We start from the raw sequence: 20879 nt of genomic DNA, 5'->3' as shown, positions 1-20879 counted from the left end.
ACTTTAGAACTTTTAGCGATTTTAGAAGCCCAAAGAGTTCGTTGGATATTCTAGAACTTTAGAGATTTTAGAACCTCCAAGAGACCTTACATATTCTAGAGCTTTAGAATTTTTAGACTCACAACATGGACCACGGTTATTCTAGAACTTTAGAACTTTTAGAAATTTTAGAAGCCCCAAAGGGATCGTTTGATATTCTAGAACTTTAGAGATTTTAGAGATTTTAGAACCCCTCAAAGACCTTACATATTCTAGAGCTTTAGAAATTTTAGACTCGCAACATGAACCATAGAATTCTAGAACTTTAGAACTTTTAGAGATTTTAGAAGCCCCAAACGCATCGTTTGATATTCTAGAACTTTAGAGATTTTAGAGATTTTAGAACCCCTCAAAGACCATACATATTCTAGAACCATAGAAATTTTAGACTCGCAACATGAACCATAGATATTCTAGAACTTCAGAACTTTTAGAGATTTTAGAAGCCCCAAACGCATTGTTTGATATTCTACAACTTTAGAGATTTTAGAGATTTTAGAACCCCTCAAAGACCATACATATTCTAGAACCATAGAAATTTTAGACTCGCAACATGAACCATAGATATTCTAGAACTTCAGAACTTTTAGAGATTTTAGAAGCCCCAAAGGGATCGTTTCATATTCTAAAACGTTAGAGATTGTAGAGATTTTAGAACCCCTCAAAGACCTTACATATTCTAGAGCTTTAGAAATTTTAGACTCGCAACATGGACCATAGATATTCTAGAACTTTAGAACTTTTAGAGATTTTAGAAGCCCTCTACCGTTCTAGCATTCTACATCGCGTGTTGATTTTAGAGGTTCTTGAACCTTTTAGCTATAGATATCTAGACTTAGAGACATGCCCTCAGTCTTTTTAAAAAACTCTAAAATAGAAGGTAGCTATAGATGAGTTCTATCTTGTAATGACAATATCTGCACCTTTCTCGATTTTAGTTTACTGTTTATTTATAACCTGTTATTGTGTATCCTGAGAAGTCTGGAGTATTATTTAAGCATAAAGCATGGTAGGAGTTGGAAAAAAACGCGAGGAGGTCGCTCTTGTCGCCGTATGAGGTACTGTTTAAAGTCATACTTTCAATAATGAAGTGAAACCGAAAGGGAAAGTAGTCTAAGGCATTTGCGTCTCTCTGAAGTCGGGTTCTTCTTCTTCTTCGTTATCATTCGCTATTACTCATACGTTGCAATTTAACATTAGGTTTTACGTATGTCAGACAATTGTTTGTCGAATTACCGTTGAATCAAAGCTTTGTAAGGCGGCTTGTAATCATTCGATTTCTCCCGTCGCTTCGCGTAAACAGCGTTTGGTGCAAAATGCATCTCAATCGATTGAGGGAATTAGCAGAGTGCATCATTCGGTTCATATGTACAAACAAGAAGTTATCCCAGAGGTCTTATTGACCTCTTGTTTGAAAAACACACAATCAAACGAAGCAGCTTGGTTGCTCTTTAGTTTGGCCCACCCATAATGTTCCTGCAATATTTTTGCTTGACCGTGTTGAATTTGTCGAGTTTGCTTTTGATTACTTATTGTTTTAAATGTGTTCCAAGAAAGGGCTCAATTTCATGTTGATTTACCTTATTATTATATTATTGCTTCATCAAGCGTTGAATTTAGGGTTTGCTTTTGATTATCGATAGTTTTCTTCAACTAACAGTACAACTTGGAATTCATTTCTTACAGTACAGAGCACACGATTGTTTTGGTCAGCTAAAAGATTCCGCCTAGTCAGTGACTTAGTTATTTAATTGATGGCAAGTTCATTTTAGCCTAAAGACCAGTTTTTATGCCGGGTTTTGTGATTGATGTTATAAGTGAATTAATAACTGTTTTTGATATTGAGATTGGAAAGAAGCAATCGCTCTTCACAGAACGTGATTCAACTTTCAGTGACCTTCAACTGAAATACTTTTCCAGTTCCGACTATGATAATTAGGAAAACAAGGTCTATAAACTCTTATAATTTAGATGCTGGTGCGAATACTGTGATCTTTATGAAAACCTTTCACAGAATTTCCCTTTAGAGGAACATGCCAGTGACCCGAAAGAAAGTGCCCGTTTAATACATAACTAATATTTTTTTCTCGCCCTTTTCGATCGTCGCCTTTCGTGTGAACGAACATTATTTGCCAAAGTTTTAAGGCATTTTTCTCTTCAATCTATGTTTGCCTTTGTACCATAGAACATTGACCAGATTTTAGTTACTTAACTGTTTAACTGCTGTTTAGCTGCAGCATGTTTATAATGCATGCTCATAATTAACGCTCCACTCCTCTAAAAGAAAATTTACAGCTTCCTGTTTTCCTAATTGATCTCGCCCTTTTCATGAGGTTGCCTATTTACCCAGTTGGATTTCGATTTGGATTTTCAAGTTAGGATTTCGAGTTGGATTTTCGAGTTGGGATGTACAGTTGTTTTTTTCGAGATGGTTACTACATGTAGTAATCCAGCTGCAACGAATCGGCTATAGTTTGTCCGTAAACCCTCTCGTAGATTTCCAGTTTGATGCAGTCAACAAAAAAATTCCTGTGAGGTTAGTGTCTTTCCTTCTTATTCTGCGACATCACTATGTAAAGCATACATGAAGGAAGAGGAAAGACATAACACATTAAGTCTTACATGAATTCGTTACATGGTCCTCATTAATATTTTTGAAAAATGGCAAGATTGGGAAGAGTCAGGTCAGAAGAAAAAAATACGATAACCGGGCGTAAATCGAAGGTAAGATCTAGAATATGATTTTTCTTGTCATGTCTATTCTAGTGGTATAAATAATTATTTAGAAATCTGCGTTAAGAATTAGACACAACAAAAGGCAAATAGATTAATCCTATTAATTCGCGAACGATGGCTATTATTTAACAGTGATGTCTGCATATCGTTGCGTTTCATAAAACTTAAAGCTTGAATTAAAACATAACGTGAGGTGGTGAGTAGAAACTCAATGAAATTTTCATCCAACTTTTGTTCATTAGAGCAGCATGACAAGAGTGTTGCTGTTCAATTCTCTGATGTAAAATATTCTTAGACTTGTTATGGTCATTTCAGTTACAAAGTTGTAGCCAGTTTTTAAAATAATGAATGCTGTATGCTGTCTGTTTTCAACAGGGAATACATTTTTGCCAGTGTAGAAAAGACAAGAGGCCATTTTACAGTTGTTTGCTCAGCGACCAAGCCTATGAATGGCTGCGAGGCTGCCGGTGACCTTGCATTGATACAGACCTCACTGCTTTTATCATGTAAATTGTGTTGTTGTAACGCTAATTAGTCCATATTAACATTACAAAAGCATGAAGGTTTGTATCAAAACAGGGTCACCGGCAGCCTCGCTTCCATTGCTAGGCCTGGTAACTTAGCCACAACTGTAAAATGGTCTATTGTCAATATGCTCATTATGAACACTTAGATATTCCATAGATTCCCCATAGAACATGGCATGGGAAATCTATGGGAAATAAGAGCTGTAGGGGTTTTAATACAGAGAGGGCATGTACCATAGAAATCCCATAACATTTTCATACTGGGAAATCCATGGGGCATGTTGACCATCTGTTAGAGGGTATGGGTAATCTATGGCATACTCTACAGAATGAATGTCCCATATCAATGCCATAGTAAAGGGCAGTTGTGGGAATTCTGATTGCTATGGGATGTGTATGGGAACCTTATTCCCATAGTTTTCCCATAAAATAGGCAGCTTCAAATTTTCTTCCCACACACTTCCCATAGTTATAAATTTGGTAAAATTTGGCCCCATACCAGTTCCATATTACCATCTTACTTTCCCATACCATTCCCACCTATGGGTCAGATATGGCCCAGACAGTCCCATACCATTTCCATACTTTTGCTTTGGTAAGGGTTGTACCAACCAATAAATTATATGGATGTTCTTGATTAATGTGGGTGGCTCTTACTGAACTACCAAACCGTTGCTATAGACCTCTTCAAATAGTCATTTCTCCTGCCCCTTAAACTCTACTGTTATCCTTTTTTGCCAAGTATGTTCTATTTAAGCAATAGAGGATATTTTCTGTGTTTACATAGCCTCATCTAAACACGAGGGGAAGTTGGGAGATTTGAAATACTTATGTAAACCTTGGACTGCATCTCGCTTTTGCATAACTGTTTCGAATTCTCCCAACTCCCCCTCATGTTTACATGAAGCTATGTAAAGTCGGAAAAAAGTCCTCTGTTTTCATAAAATATTTCTCAAAAATAATTCAAGAAATTACGGAAAATGTTCTTTTTTTTACTTCTAGATTGAAATTTTGACCTCTGGTTTAATTTTTTTTGAACTAGTACAGAATTTTTAAACCAGTCCAGACTTTTTAAAACTGGTCCAGAACTTTTGAATTAGTCCAGAATTTTTGAACCAGTCCATTTTTTTTTTCAAACCAGTTTATTTTTTTTTTATAACACCCATTTCAACATACATGTTGTTGGACATCTTTCTGTGATCAAGTGGAACTGTTTGTGGAGTATGCATAAAATAAAGGAGAGAAATCATAAGATTATTATGGTAGATTGTTGTCTCTGGTACTATCAAAGACCAAGAAATAATTTTAGTGATTAGGGTCAAATGCTCAGCTTGGTGATTTGGTTTAAGCACTTTCAACGGTTTGCATTCATAAAATGTAAGGTTAGGGACACTGCCCAAAGTTTAGGAATTAGGGTCAAGCTTTCAATTTAGTGATTAGGTTGTGCACTGTCTTATTTGAAACAGTTAGGATTGCAGGGGGTGTATGACAACTGCAGAGGTCACACACTGCAGACTGTCTACAAATAGCACTGATAAACAGTATTGAAGTCTACATGTAAGCACCCATTTTAAAAATTAATGGTTAGCTTTCAATAACTGTCAGTCTCGATTAGTCTGCAGTCTCCAAGTGTCAGACACTGCATTCATTAGAAAGTTGATAAAAATAAACCAGTTTAAAATATTTTGGACTGGTTCAAAAAAAAATTAAACCAGAAGTCAAAATTGAACTACAACATCTACATACTCTCATTTAAACACAGCTATTGACCAGCTGTAGTTAAGAGCCCCCCCCCCCCCCCCCCTTCCTTAACGATTGTAGGTAATTCTCTCTCTCTGCTGTTTATACTAGGAGACTCAGAGAGGAAGAACAAGAGCACACTGTCAGTGGGAGTCTGTGCTGATGTTAGAGGCTAATCCTAACCAATTTTGAAACAATTCAACTTGACTTGTTTTTGTGATGACAGACTATCAGTATTACTTTCTATCAACCTTTATTTCAATCAATGCTACCCCTTCTACATTTCTGGGAGGACATACTTTTAAGCCTCTATCCAATGAATATAATTATGGGGAGGCAAAGATCTCGTTTGTGCATTACCTAACAAATTGCCAAAGTAGTGCAAGCAGGGCAGGCAGTAGAACTCATTCCTGTACTTTGCAACTGAAATTTATTTAACTCTAATACACCAACTCTAAACATTTTTCTTCTTTCCTTTACAGTTAATATTGTTGCACTGAAACGTCATAATAGTATTTTTTTATCGTTAATATTTCTTTTGAAATGTTTTGCAAAAAAGATTCTTATAAGAAAACGTTTTTGTCTGATAAAAGATTACAAGTTGACTGATCGTTCCGACAATAGACCTTATTCGCTTGTTGATCCTTTGTCCTGTTCATTAAAAAGGGTGCATGCAAGCAGGAACATGTCTGCATGCACTCTTTTTAATGAAAAAAAACGGAGGGCCAAATCTCCTGAGTATCGTCATATGATCTGAATGGGGAAAACAAAATTTACAAGCAAATAAGGTCTAAAGACTAATTCAGCGTTGAACTCAATGATGTACCCAATTCAAATCCTTTGGGAACGAGATGCTTCTGTGAAGCATACACTGGGTTGCCTGTGATACGTGTTACAGAAAATCAGAAGTCAATGAATTGTGTTTTCTTGAAATACAGCATTCCAGTCTCCGAAGAATAACAAATAAAAGAGAAGCGAGAAACATTGGCTTCTGGGCTGACATGTTGATAATTTTCAAGTTCCCTCACAACTTCTTTTCACCACAAGTGTGCCCTCTGAGCATATGACAGCTTTGTAATACTAAAATTCACTGAAGTTAATCCCTTTCGGGTGGGGTTAGTGTCTGGATGGGAGACCAAAAAAATAAACCCCTCATAAAACAGAAGCATCTGACCAAAAATACTATTAACGCTAACAAATGCGAACTCAGCAAGGTACAGATTCTGTTAGCTTGCTTTATGAAAAACAAATATTGATGCAAAAGCAAATAACTATTGATACACAGTTTTTAGAAAGAGCAGAATGAAATTTCCGGGACGGTCGATCGAGAATAAAATATTTACAACATGAAAACAACATTAATTTTGAACCGTGAATATAGAATTTAAAAAGTTACGATCAGCGACAAACATTTTGGGAGATTTTTGCTACGTTCAAATAAAGAAATCGAAGGTGACATGCCGGAATTCAGCGGGCGGCGGGATTAAGTTACCGCGGCATGTTTACTCGCCAGGCAGGGGAGTGAGTGTGTCAAATGATGGCAAGATACCGGGTTATTGAAAGTTTCTTTTTCTGTCAAGTGTCATAAAGTTTGACATTGAAATGAGCGAAGTCAAAACAAAGATCACAATCGCCCAACTCTTGTTTATGCAAAGTCAAAATTTACTCTCCACATGGCATCTGACAGGATGCGGCGATACGGATCCGCATAATTCACTGAAATCCGCATCTTCCGCATAATTCCGATATTTTCCGCAAACAACAGAAGAAATATCTGATATTAGTGATATATCAGCTCCTTACCATCATCAAAAACCTCATCCCCTAAGAAATTGACTGTTTTGAAACGTTTATTTTCCTGAACATTGAAGAAAACACACCATTTCGTTCGCAAGATGAAAGTTCGTAAGAAAGATCGTAAGCAGTTTCCGCGCATTTTTTCGCCAATGAGCCTGGACACTAGTTTTTGTTCCTACAATGCTTTCCATTGGACGAGAAACAGTTACACTTCAGCAAATGACGTAACTGATAAGAAACTAAGGGCGCGTTCGATTGACCGTATTCCGGAATAGGATTACATGGAATACAAGTTAGAAATCCTTCGTTTTTACGGAGATTCACATTAAAGATGTCGAACACCTGCTAATTAAAAATGCTATTTTAAACATATCTTTATTATCCTTGTTGCTTCAAAACGCCAGACATACCGTTTTGAATTCATCACTTCACGTATTCTTATTCCGGAATACGGTGAATCAAACGCACTTCAAGTCAATGATCGAGGGAATGGATCGCGCTCCAAAGGTATTACAATTTTGCTCCATTACCTCCAAATTGAAACAAAGTTCATGATGTGAAACAAAATAATTTTTTATAGCTTTTTTTATTTTACCATAAGTTTCGGGAAAATCCCAACTGCTAAACACTTTTATTTCAACGGTGAAAGCTGGTCGCATATTGATGACTCCTCCATGTATTTTAATCACAAAGGGCAAAAATTCATTCACAAATGCGATTTCGATTACGGATTTACCGTAAGCATGTAAATACATTGGACGGGCCTAATTATTAATTTTATAACTTGTTTAAGTTTCCGCATAATCCGGTGTAATTTCCGCATAATCAACGCAGGTTTCCGCATAATATCATGGCCAAAAATTTCCGCATAATCTTTAATTTTTTTCCGCATCCTATCAGAAGCCACGTCTCCAAGACGCGTTGGACATTATTTATCACCAGGTACAGTACCACTTGAAACTATTTGTGCATTTGCCTCGGTTCTGACCAGGTGAAACCGCAGGTTCAATCCCCAGTTTGACCGAGGTAAAACCTCGTCTACGGTAACTGAAAGCCGAGGTTTTACCTAGATTTTTTCCGATTGATTACGCCGCGGTCAAGAGAGGACGCAGTATGCTTTTATTTGGAGGAGATGCTATCAAAGAAATCTGCATATTTTTGCGGATCAATCGCAGCGATATTAGTATGCGTATTTGCCGTATTTACAATCTGCGAAGTTTGACACATTCGATTATAATAAAGTCGCTTTCATAAAGCATTGATCGTTTTTCTTTTTCCAGCAAACGACAAGATTTCTAAAAGTTGTTCGAAATCTGTTTAATACAGATGTTATAAAGATCGGCAGAAATTCTATCAAGAAATTTACACGTGTTTGGGAAAACTCGTCCTAAATCCGTGACGCCGCTCGTCTAGCGGCCGGCGTTGAAAGATACGCGACAGTCATCTCGATCTTATCGACCGAAAGATGTAAAAAAACGATTAACTTTACAAGTAATTGTCAGCCGTTCGAGAAACGTGGCTCTCCATTTGTGACAAACTTGTTAAGCAGTTCGAATCGAACAACGTATTTCATGAGCTCTCGCTTGCGTGACGGAAGCATGCAGCTTAATAGTTTATTTACGTTTTAACTCGCCAAATTGTTAGAGGCTTCATTGAACTCGTCTAATCGTGTGATCGTTGAAGCATTAATTTAAGTTAATCTTAACAATTCAGAGGAATGAATATTTCTGAATTTCAAGCTCAGCTGCTGAATTACCTGCCACTTAATATTTTGAATCAGAAATGATCGTTATTAACGCGCGACAAGGAGTGGTCAGGAGTTGCTTAAGAAACTTTGGGAATACAATTACGGTTCTTCGCTGGTGTTTAAATCTTTAAGTCATTACATGTTGTAGTAAGGTTTAGTTCAAAGTTAGAGATTTTCAACAACTATCCCGTAAACATTTCTATTTGGACTGGACGCAAAATTTGAAGCGCTTTTCATTCTAAATATACAGGGGGGGTCTTCCGCACGGTTCACGAACAGAAAAAACAACGAATCACGGATCACGGATATCAAAATTTCATTTTCCCGAATCACGGAAATAAACAAGTAAGATACTCCTTTTAAGGTGATTCCTTAGTAATAGAAGTTGTCGTAAGATTTTTTTAAAACTTTTCTCGATTGTTCCCTATATTATGGTGACTCGAAATGTGCAATCAAAAAAGTAGGTCACCAAGCTCGTTTGAGAGACATAACTTGCTCAAGTTACTCATTTAAGCATTGCGCCTTCATCTATCAAGGACAAGTTTATTCCATCGGTTCAGGCTACGTTTTGCAGGAACAGGAAGCACAGCTTTGACGTAATTCTTGAAATAACAAAACAGGTGAATTGTGTTGCTCAAAAGGAATAATTTAATGTTTGTTTTATGGCACAGGCACAAGTCTTAAAAAGGCACTGACTACGAATGTTCTTCGGGTGCGTGATCTCGAGGAGACAATTTTGTGTCCACGAGTGATGGCTACGAATACTATCTTTCCTGTAACTTTTTTTTCTGACGTAAATTTTTTGTAATTTTTTTACAGCGCAAAGAAGATCAGTAAGAGAATAAAATTATGCCAAAAAAAAGATAGGTCACCAACCTCGTTTAGGAGAAAACAGAAAGCAAATCAAGCTCGACCCCTCGACAACACGTCTCCCCGATAGTGCGGTTTCACTTTCACTGTCGAACTTAAATGTTCTTTAGCATCATCAAGGCTATCACTCGACTTTTTGTTTTGTGAGAGTTGAAAAAGTTTCTTGTTTTGCTCTTTACTGCTGTGCTCTGAAAACGGCCATTCTTCTTTATAGCGAGCTTTCCCTCGCGAAAGGTCTCCATTTTGAAATGTTTTTGGCCACGTTCGATATATCAATATTCACACATGGGTACGAGTCTTTATGGTTTAATTTAAACATTTTTTTGTTTAGAATATCCGTTGAGACTTGTGAGACAAAGAGCCATGAAATTTGACCATAAAGCCTCTTAGCCATGCCTGAATACGAACTGGGATTACGCTGTGTTATGCGCAGAACAGGATGCGCAGTGCAATACTAGGGAATCACCTTAATAACCTTCTCTTAGGCAAGAAAGAGTGTTTGGAAAAAGAAAAATCGTGAAAGGCTAAGTAAAGGCTGCATATCGTAAATCACCTACCTAAATCACTCTCGTTGGACGACTCTGACCATTTGTCCGCTTCGCATTGAAATATCATAGGGGTTGACAAGCCTGACTCACGCTTTCCACCCACGTGTTTTAGCCTTTAAGGAGGCTCGAAAGGGTTTTCAGCTGAGCGCGCGCGCGTACCCACACACGCAATTCGTAAGCTGCTCGCGTCAGCTCGTGATTCAAATGGATCACAAGAAATAAGCAAATACCGCTAATTTTGCTCTCCTTTCTTCTAATTCCTATAGACATGAATATAAATAGACATCTCTTATTCATGAAAACTACGAAATTCTACACAAACGGGTTAATGGTCATCCGTTTGTGTTGACCCTCAGCTCAACTCGCGCGTGCACTCGAATGAGCGGGTGACGCATGCGTAAATGCCGATCTTGTAACCCCCTCATTTTTCCTGATTTTGCAACTTTGCTCGTTTATATCTCTGCTTCCCGAGGGTGAATTTGTCTTTCAAATTTAAAAAAATTCTGTAAGTGAAAAAAAAAAATTAGAGGTACATTTCAAAAAAACTTATTTTTCTGAAAAACTGACCTACAGATTTTGTTGAATTTTAAATATTTTAGAGAGTATTGCTAACATTATCTGGTAACACTAAATGGGAAAATTTCACCGTCCAGTTTCTTGAAAAAAGGCAACATAAGTTGATTTTAAGGCTCAAAGAAGTGCCTAATATCGTTGCCATCAAAACGTTATTTTGGAGGAAAATATAATGTGAGAAATCTACGATGGGTACTTAATACCCTGGCCAGATTTCGCCTTAATATGATTACCCTAACTGTATCTAAGGACAGAATATGCTTCTTTGATTGAAAAACGGAGAAACTATTTCGAGCCTCCTTAAATCTCAGAGTTTAGCTTTTACGAGTGGAGTCAGGAGCCCATCACCCGGAGCGTGCAACTTCCATACAGCGTCTGTGAAACGGCGTTTTCACAAGTAAGGTTATTTTTAGATACGCCTTTCCCGCGAATTAGTTTTCAAAAGCCAATCAGAAGCGGTGCATAATTAATAATAAACTTATTAATTATGCACCGCTTCTGATTGGCTTTTGAAAGCTAATTCGCGGGAAAGGCGTATCTAAAAATAACCTTACTTGTGAAAACGCCGTTGCACGAAAAAAGGTACGTTGCACGCTCCGGGTGATGGGCTCCTGGTGGAGTGGTCTCTCCTCGTCCCATTGCTCTTGTGTATTTATCGCAAAGGCCTTACTGCCATCTTTTCCCTTTTCAAGACGACACAATTTAAGTTCAACACAGGAGCCGAGGCCACGTTTCTCAGCCTCTGCCTTTATTCCGGCAAATTCCGCGAACTTTTTAGTAAACACTGCCAAAGATGAATGTTCGTCTGTAATCGGAAAGCGAACTCGTTCCTTCTCAAGCAAATTAAGCGAGCCCACAGACTTCGGGTCCACGTAAAATATAATACACTCGACCCTCATCGACCTCATCGTACTAGACGTACATCGTTTCGATGTTGCGAATCACGGTCCTTTGACCTCCCGTGACAGGGGAGACGATAGGAGTCGACATCCGATCCATGATAGGCATGCAAAGCACGTGAATTTGCACAATGGATTACTTTACGATATATTATGTGACGTCTTGTCACATTTGATGTTTTCAGTCTAAGAAATCTTCCGGAGAACTTGCATCTCAAAAATCACGCAGAATAGAGTAGTAAAATCACGAATATCGGTTAATAATTCAAGTTCTTCACGAATCACGCAAGACGTTCAGGTCACGGATCACGAAGAATAATTTATTAAATTCACGTTTCACGGAAAATAAAATCAGCTAATCACGCATCACGAAAATACCCCTGTACGACCCTCAATATACATATTTCCTGTCGGATTGCACTGGCGGCGACTCAAGTTTAATACGCATAATCCACACAGTTTTTTAAAAGAAATGTCCTTTTACCCTTTTCGACGAACTGTTCATCATGATAGCGAAAAACTTACAAGTTATTAAACATAGAGATGTAAGAATTAGGCATCATGAAACGTTCTGAACATTCTCTATTCTCAGCTGTCACGGCAAAATGAGATGAACATATTAAACAGTGCGTTGCGTTGCGTCGGTGCTGTGAAAAACAGCTTGGATATTCATTCTTTACCTTGATGAGCTAGGTGTGATAATATTAAACTATGCTTTGCAAAGTACCATTGTTTTCTTGCGGCACATTACCGCAATTAAGTCCACCGCGGCATTCGGTTGCTTTCGTCTTTGCCTGGGTTGCGGTTTTCGTCCAACCTAGGTGATTTCGCGGTAGACACTATCGGCAAAGACGAGGTATTACCGCATGCAAATGCACTAAGAGTTTCGAGCGGTACTGTAATTCCATCATTTTGGAAATAGCAGCTACTTTATTATTCATCTGCGTCACAATTTTTCACTGATTTTGGGGCTCATTTTGTTGAAACTCAAGCACGCTTCCAACAGGCCTGTGAACCCTTCCTGCTTACAGAGCAATACTAAAAAACCTCTCCCATATCACATTTCAACCTTAAGCTCGAAAATTCAATACACAACATGATATTATAATTCACAAAGGCAGAAAATACCACAGAATCCTTTTCCAGCGAAAATTTTATTGAAACAAACAACATATATGCTCTTAGAGGCGAAAACCTCTTCCTATTTCATTGCGTGCATGAAGACAAGAAACTCAATCGTGTCAAATTACCATGTACTTCAGGTAAATACAGCTCACGTTGATTTCGTCTCGACGGGCGATAGGTTGTTGGCGAAGTCTATTACCCGTCGCTTTTGAGATTCCTGCCTAGTTTATCCAACTGACTTTCCATTATTGAGCTCCATAAGGGTATATTTTGTTTAAGGATCCACTAAAACGCCATTTGCGTTACATGACTTTCGACGCCATTGCAGGCTAAGTTAATGATTCTACTGTGTCCACCAGAGAAATCTACGCAGTTCCACTACCCTCTCGATCCTAAGAAAATACGCAAAGAAGACTCTATGCACAAAGACACCATTTACCAGGGGAGTGACAGGCAAGACTTTTACCAACACGGAAAAAAATACTAAAAAAAAAACGGAAATCTATCTATTTTCCGACTGGGTTTGCCATAGGGCAACCCAGTGATAAAATGTTTTGTTCCAAGTATAATGTGAACGCTAGCTACATTATCATGCAAATGGAAACACAAAGATTTGAATTGGGTACAACAATGAGTTAGCCGAATTATTCTATTAATTATAGCGGAATCACTTCAGCATCAAGCCGGACCTCCTGGTTGTTTTAATGTCAGGGTTTGTGATCGATGTTAATTTTAGCCATCGAAGTCAAAACAAATACTTATCTTGGTTTTGAGGTTAGAAGAATCAGTCAACGTGATTGAGCTTTCGATGAACACTCAAAGAGAGCATTTGAGTTAAGGGCCTACTGACATGTTTTTTGGGGTGCATTGCTAAGGATGCAATGGTTAAGTAATTTGAGAGAATGTGGCATTACTTTGGTCAGTTTCCAACTTTTGCAAACCAATGACCCAAAATGCAATGTCAACATGCCACGCCCATGGTCATGTGACCAACAAAAGAAAACTCTAAATTTGTCTACCTGCTACACAAATTAGGTATTTATTCAGTTAACATTACTAGGACCCAGGTCACGTTCGTGACAAAACGGGGCGGTTGCTAAGCTCCGTCCAAAAAGTGTTCCCAAAAAATTTTTGCTGTCTGCGGCACCCCGGTGTGTGACAAAATTTTTCTTCAATTCACATGGAAATGTGAAATAAATATTTTGTTGGCACGAGATACGACTAGGTCCGGATCTTAGGCCCAAGCGTCATGCATAATGATGCAGTGGTATATAAGAGGGAGCACGTGGTATCCATCTACAGTGTAGACCTTCAGAACCAACCAGTAACCTTTGGCTGATGCCAAGTTACTTTTTAGTTTAAGAATTAATTTTGTTTGAACTGTAAAGCCTTGTAGGACGGGCTGCTAACTGCTTAGAGTTTGGGCCATGGTTCATACCCAGGTCTGCTGTTGTTTTTTTCCTCAATAGGGGTATTTTCTTTTGTAAGCGGTTGCCCAGCTCTATTAATCTCGACTTCTTGGAGTTGAGATTTCGGTGCCTTGTTCCCCATATTGATCATATAAGGAATCATTTTTTATCTGAGGATTGTATTTCGTGCTTTTGATACGAATGTATGCATGTACGTATGCTCAGGGGCATGTAGCCCTCGGGTTGTTTCTCGGCAGGCATCTCAATATAAACTTATTTGGCTTACATTACAGTAACTGTGTTATTTGTCGTGAGGTGAAGACAAAATATCAAGTCATATTGGTGTCGAAGACGCGCAATAAAGATGATTAAATTCGCGCCGAATTCACTATGAAGAATTGCTATGCCTCATCATTCGTTTCCCAGCTTTTGAAGGAAAATAAAGGTCCTCGACACATCCCCTGTGTGTATGGCGGAGTCTGAAGTTTTATTGCGGCAATTGTCGAAGTTCTTTTTGAAAGTATTCTAATACTTGTTCATCCTTTGAAGTGTAAAGGAATAAAAACTAAATAGAAGCCCACAAAGAATAATTATTTGTGTCAATTCGACAGCATTGTTCGGTGACCTGTCAAGATTCCGGCCTTCACAGTTGCACAGGGCGAGCTTTAGTGTGCGTCTTCCTTGTATTTTCAAAAAAAATTGTGGGGATCAGACAAAGCAATATTTATTTGATTTAAAAAAAAAAGTATACATGTATACATATAATATTTACATTATATATTTGATACATTTATGATGAACGTATTGCAGATTATTGGTTGGATTTCATTACGAATACAGGTTCTCATGTGCTGTTCTCACCAAACGACTGTCGCATTTCTGCCAGAGAGTCAACATTAACCCGGTCACTTTGTTCAAGGAAAAAAAAAAAAAACAAACAAAGCCTGTTGCCACGGTAACCATTTTTGAATGCCCTTTCGGTTTTTCCCGAACCTTTCCTAACTCGACCAACGATGTAGCTAATAAATGGTGTTCAGTGAGCATGTGGAACTGTGTGACTCGCATGGCTCGCCATGTTGGCTCGCATGACTCGCAGCTATGGCTCGCATGGCTCGCATTCCTCACATGGCTCACTGGCTCGCACATTGTCCCAACTCAGCTCAGTTGGTAGAGCAGTGGTGATCTAACCCGAAGGTCGTGGGTTCAGTTTCCACCCTGGTCAATGTTTTTCTCTGTCCTTGTGTGGGCCCATTTCCATTAGTAGGGCTAATGCTCACATGGTTCATATGAATAGAAAACTAGCACTGCACATTACACTCTAATAGTTAGTTAATAGGGCTAATGCTCACATGGTTCATATGGGTATTTAGTCGTTGTTGTACAGTAGTATTCGGTTCCTTGTCACATAGATTTTAATATTATAATGATTGTATGGTTTTAAGTTAAAGTATAGGTTATACGATTCACAATTTCTTCACTAACATTAGATACGCGCATAAGACCTATAGTGTTGCGGTTCTTTCTGGTAGCTTTATGTTGCATAGCACATTGTGACTGACCGATCAGTCGCTTAATTATATGTAAGTTTAATATTGTTTACAAGAATTATGCTAAATTTTTACCTCTCATATCTCCAACATGACATCCTTGAGGTGATAATGGAAAGTAATAAAAGTTAAATATATGAAAACGTTTTTTGCAGAATTGCTTTTAATAAGGAAGCTTCCACCCTGCGAGAAGAGCCTCCTTTTGTCTTTTTCTTTACTGAGGAGGAGAAAAGGAGGGTCTGCCTGAATCGTGTCAACTCTTTGAAGCCACTACAGCCCGAATGTCTTGACTAGTCAATCTTGTTTTTCTCTCGTCATACCGGTTTTTCCAGTGCGAGCATCCATTTAGTGACAAAAGCGATGGTTATAATTGAGCCCGCTGTACCGTGAAAAACGAAGCTGGCGGCGAGATCTGGCATATTAAGCTTGGGTAGGAGACTGTATCCTGGCAACATGCAGTGCATACTCAATAAAGATCTTACTCGACTCATGCAGAGTCTTTCTCGAGAACGGCAAAATCTAGAAAGCAAAAGAAAGGCTCTGCTAGCAGGGTGGGAAGCTTATTGCATGCAATCACATTTTCGATTTGCATCTCTCAGCCACAGTATTGACAGGCTCTGCATAATTTCTGATGCGACCAATTAAAGAGAAAATACTTTTGTGAGATTGAAAGTAATGGATGATAATAATAATAATTTTATTAGTTACAAACATGAAGATTTTGTCTACATTTACTGTACCTCCAGCAAGACCCCCGAATATTACTTGAACCACATCCATAGTGATAATTTATTATCGTCATTCATTAAATCGTAATAGCAATTTAAAAAAATTAGTTTTGCCAATGTCGGAGGGAATTCAAGTTGATTTAAACTGGTACTGGTAAACTTGGGAGGCGGCATGGCCAAGTGGTTAGGGCGTTGGATTTGCATGCGGTTTACCCTGGTTCAAATCCCTTTCTATCCTCTGGTTTGGATTTGTTTCTCGTAATGTCCCGGGTTCAACTCTACCACGCTTTGTAAATAGCCAAATGGTTGCCTCCTGTCAGTTGGGGTTCTTAATCATGTTTATGTCATTAAGTTTAAATTATTTCTTTCTGATTATCCAAAAAAGAGTGGAGTGCCTGTGAACTAGCTTGACAGCTAAGTGCACTTCCACTATAAAAACAAAGCATTTATAAGCAAGCATTTACACTTCCCTTGTGCTTCTCTTATTCATTCAGAGGGTGCTACACTGCCCTTGCGTTGCTGAATGCCAGTGTATTGCCAAATGCCATCACTGATTTTCTTTTTGTGGATTTAGTTTCTAATAAACCACACTCATTTTTTCCACTTTTATGAAGCTGGCAGTTTGGGATATGGCATCTGGTCCACCTCCATTTGCCTCTTCGAAGGAGACAACCAACTATGCTCGTTTGTGCCGGCTTCTAGTGGATGTAGGCACCCAGGTCCTGAGAGACACCTTTGACACAATACACCCTCCAGCTACTCTTCACAAGAGTTTGTCAACAGCTCATCCTACATTGCAGTCTCTGAAAAAGAAAAGAATTTTGAATGGCACACAGTGGAAAAGCCTGTACCCAACTTCTCCTTCATCTGTATCATCAGCGAGCTTTGACATTACGCTTCTGATGGTACTGCTGAGAAATATATGCAGTCTCACTCCTCCTGCCAGTACTGGAAGCTGGGACAATCCTCCAAATGCTGGTGATAACAGTCCTGAGGCAAACGTAGTGAGGATCAAGTATTACAGAAATGAAATTTACGCTCATGCCAGCCAAGCTTCTGTTGATGATGTAACATTCAGTCAGCAATGGCAGGATATTAGTAATGCACTGCTAGCCCTTGGAGCTGATGCCACTGTGATCAGCCGACTGGAGACTGAGTGCATGGATCCTGGTGTTGAGGAGGACTATCGAAAATCACTAAAGCAGTGGAAGAAAGATGATGATAATACAAAGGAAAAGCTTGAAAATTTAGAAGGTATGCCCGACCCCAAAAATGAATTTGATATCTAATAATATTAATGTTATGGTTGTGGATGGGCTTCTCTTTGTGTGGTTTCCAGTGGTTTATGGTTGGACTGTACAAATGCATTGGTTATTTCAAACTCTAAGATGTGTAGTGTTTACTGGTGAAATTTCTCACACACAGACTATGGCAATGAGCTCGTTTTCTATTTGTGCATAGTGCTCTTCAGTTTCGTTCTTCACATGAGAACTGAAATACACTGGGTGCTCTAGTTTGTTTCACTGAGAGGACTGTGCCAAGTTCAGTTTGAGAAGCATCACACTGAATGACTGGTTTAGGCACATTATAAGGGGCTAGTACAAGTCCACGTAAACTCTTCATGACACAGGCCATAGATGCAGCATCCATGGGCAGATAGCAACAGCATTTAGCATCTGTTTTAGTCATCTTCTGTCAAACACAGTTAAATCTCGCCATTAGTGTCATTCTTGGGGTTAATTAATTCATATTAAGGTAAACCAAACTAATAGAAATTGACTCATTTTTGTTGGTTTTTGTTTTAACCCAGAAATGCTGAAGTCGGGATTTGGAGAAGTGAAAGGTGTGTTAAGTAGAAGAACTGGAAATCTTACCAGTGTGTCCATGTGCTTGACTTATGGTTCTACAATGTACATGGCAGCAGATATGTGATTACTTAATAGGGTATATTGAGTAATAGTTCAAAAACCTAAGATTAAGATGTATAATTATTGAATATGATGGAAAGAACATGAATTAAAGTTTTAGCTTCATGAAAATCGCATGTTTTTTGTTCAGAATAATCCTAATAGGGTCAATGAGATGAGACCACCATCACGACAATGATTCTATGTGTAGTTTAAACACACATTTTTAAAGGAAAAACAAACCCGAAAACCTCATTTAAAGTAATCATAGGCTAAGGTAAAGGTGGGGTTAAACATTATTGGGGGCAGATTCAGAGCTACCTTAAAATTAATTTTCCAGTTGTGAAAATGGCTCTAAGTACAACCCAAAGAAAGTTTTAACTTCAAAAGCATTCCACTTACCTTGCCTGTTACTTTCATGCAATATGGATTCAACTTCAATAATAATAATAATAATAATAATAATAATAATAATAATAATATTAATAATAATAATAAATATTATTATTATTATTATTATTATTATTATTATTATTATTATTATTATTATTATTATGATGCAGTAAAACTATCTGTATGCACAGTGTTATAAAGCGACACAGGGCGCTAAGCGTAACCTGTGCACACAAGCGAAACTTAAAAGGAATAACCAAATGAGTAAAAAAAATAAAAATAAAATAAAATAAAAAAAATAATAAAAAAATAAATATATATATATATATATATCTACATGACTAAAAACTATAATCTAGGCATATAAATGTCTGTAATGTCTCTCGTTCTTCGTGGCTGATAGTCAGGCTTTGATCTTAGGTCTTCATATCATAACCTTGAAAGTTCTCGCTATATTTAGGGATGACGACAAGACTGCCTTTTGCATGGCCTCTAACACTTGATTCGCCTTACGTCCTACCAGTGATTGAATTGAGGTTTCGGTTTCTCTCGACCAGCCTCCCAACACGTCCATGATAATGTTATGTTGAATCACCTTGTAACCTCTATACTGCTGCTTCAATTCCCACCTTAACGGGCCATACTTCATCGTCTTCTCCTCGCTCTTTTTCTCTCGGTTACTAATCCAAGGGCAGCTCATCTCTAAGGTCAGCACTTTCTTGTTTGCATGATCCACAATCCTCGCGTCTACACGGTTGGCTCCAACCTCCTGGTGGTCCGCATACACGGGTACATCCCACCATGCTTCCACTTGTTCTGACCTGTACTCCGGCTTGGGCATTACTGGCGAGTACCACGGTGGTACTTCCTCGAGAAGACCCTGGTCATGTAAGATCTCATAAAACAGGACCCTTAGAGCCATGTTGTGTCTCAACAAATACTTGGTCTGAGCCAACGCAGTGCACCCGGACAGGATATGAGAGACACTCTCTTGGGCGTGGCCACATATTCTACACTTCACATCCCCAGGGCAACTTGTGTGAGTCTTTTTGCTAGTGTAGAGCTTTGTTGGCAAAAGTTGCTCGTACAGTTCAAACGCAACGGCAATAGTATACGTGGGACATGATCTCCATGTACTCAGCCAGCTGAAACATCCGTTCGTGCACAGCTGTTCATCGTCCTTTCTCTCTCTCAGCAGCTTCCCCTGCCATTCTAGGCCACGTACGTCCCTCTCATACTTCTCCTCCACACATTCTTTCAGCACTCCCTTCGCGCGTTGCGGTGGGATGGCCTCTCCACTGCTCATAACACATACAGGTTCCGGGTGTTTAAGATGAAGGTCAACACCCAACTCTGCCGGAAACTTTGCCGCATCTTTCACTATTGATTTATGGCCGAATGACTCGGCTCTTTCGTCAAACTCTCTCACTATTTTCATCGCCGGGTCTTGGTTCTCATACATTCGAATCGCTGCTTTGACCTTGGTCACTTTATTCTCCATCTCCACCGCACGTAGACCTCTTCCGCCTTGTTTGCTTGGGCGGTGGTAAAGAACCGCAGAGCCACCTGGTGGTTGCCCGCCATTTACCACTATGGGCTTACGCACTTCCCTGTCGAAGTTCTTAAACTCTGTTATCGACCAGTGTTGAGTCCACATTAAGTAACCCAACACCGGCAAGGCAAACTGGTTAGAAGCCGCCACCCGGTTAAAGTCTGAGAGGGGACTGGACCAGATGATCGACAATCGACGCAGGTACTCCTTTGCTGCACATTCAAGTACCATTTTCTCTTCCTGGACTAAGCTCCAAGAAACTTATACTGTTTTCCTTCTCCAGCTATATCTCCTCCTAAATTCTCCTGGGAGTGGATCCCTCTCCTTATATGGACCACTGCACATTTCCTTGGATTCCACTGTAGTCCGATGTCTTCCATAGCCACTTGCGTTGATTCTAGCACTCGGTTCAACTTGGTCTCGTTAGCTGCAAATACTTTAAGATCGTCAATATACAGCAGATCAGTCACTGTGGCACTGATTGGTTTAGATAACTTGTATCCCTCGGAGGCGCTGATCTTCCAGGCCACGGGATTCAAGCAGATCGCGAAAAGCCTCGGGCAGAGCGCATCTCCCTGTGGTAGTCCTATCTTAAACATAATAGGATCAGACACTTCCCACCCATGCCGCGTGTTGGCGACGATTCTCGTTTTCCAAATCTTACACAACTTACTTATCACCTTACACAGCCACTTTGGAAACCTATGCAGCACCATCATCTCACCTAACCACCCATGATCTA

At 39.0% G+C, this 20879-nt stretch overlaps 2 protein-coding genes across 4 annotated transcripts in view; one reads left to right on the top strand and one right to left on the bottom strand.

Moving 5' to 3' along the window:
* The window catches only part of LOC138029095 (NLR family CARD domain-containing protein 3-like), a 61824-nt gene that overhangs the window by 2343 nt on the left and 38602 nt on the right, over nt 1-20879 (top strand). For all 3 annotated transcript variants that reach the window (XM_068876776.1, XM_068876777.1, XM_068876778.1), the window contains exons 3-5: nt 5154-5206; nt 16900-17539; nt 18096-18128. In XM_068876776.1, coding sequence (XP_068732877.1) covers nt 16915-17539; nt 18096-18128 — 658 coding nt within the window. In that variant the 5' untranslated portion in view covers nt 5154-5206; nt 16900-16914. The remainder of the gene's footprint in view (nt 1-5153; nt 5207-16899; nt 17540-18095; nt 18129-20879) is intronic.
* LOC138029463 (uncharacterized) lies at nt 18770-20368 on the bottom strand. Its single transcript, XM_068877190.1, has one exon. The coding sequence runs from the start codon at nt 20366-20368 to the stop codon at nt 19010-19012; it is 1359 nt and encodes a 452-aa protein (XP_068733291.1). The 3' UTR covers nt 18770-19009.

This window comes from Montipora capricornis, chromosome 13 (genome assembly GCF_036669925.1).
Source record: "Montipora capricornis isolate CH-2021 chromosome 13, ASM3666992v2, whole genome shotgun sequence".
Taxonomy (NCBI): Eukaryota; Metazoa; Cnidaria; class Anthozoa; order Scleractinia; family Acroporidae; genus Montipora; species Montipora capricornis.
Note: the sequence above shows the minus strand (reverse complement) of the source record. Positions and strands in the feature narration are given on the sequence as shown.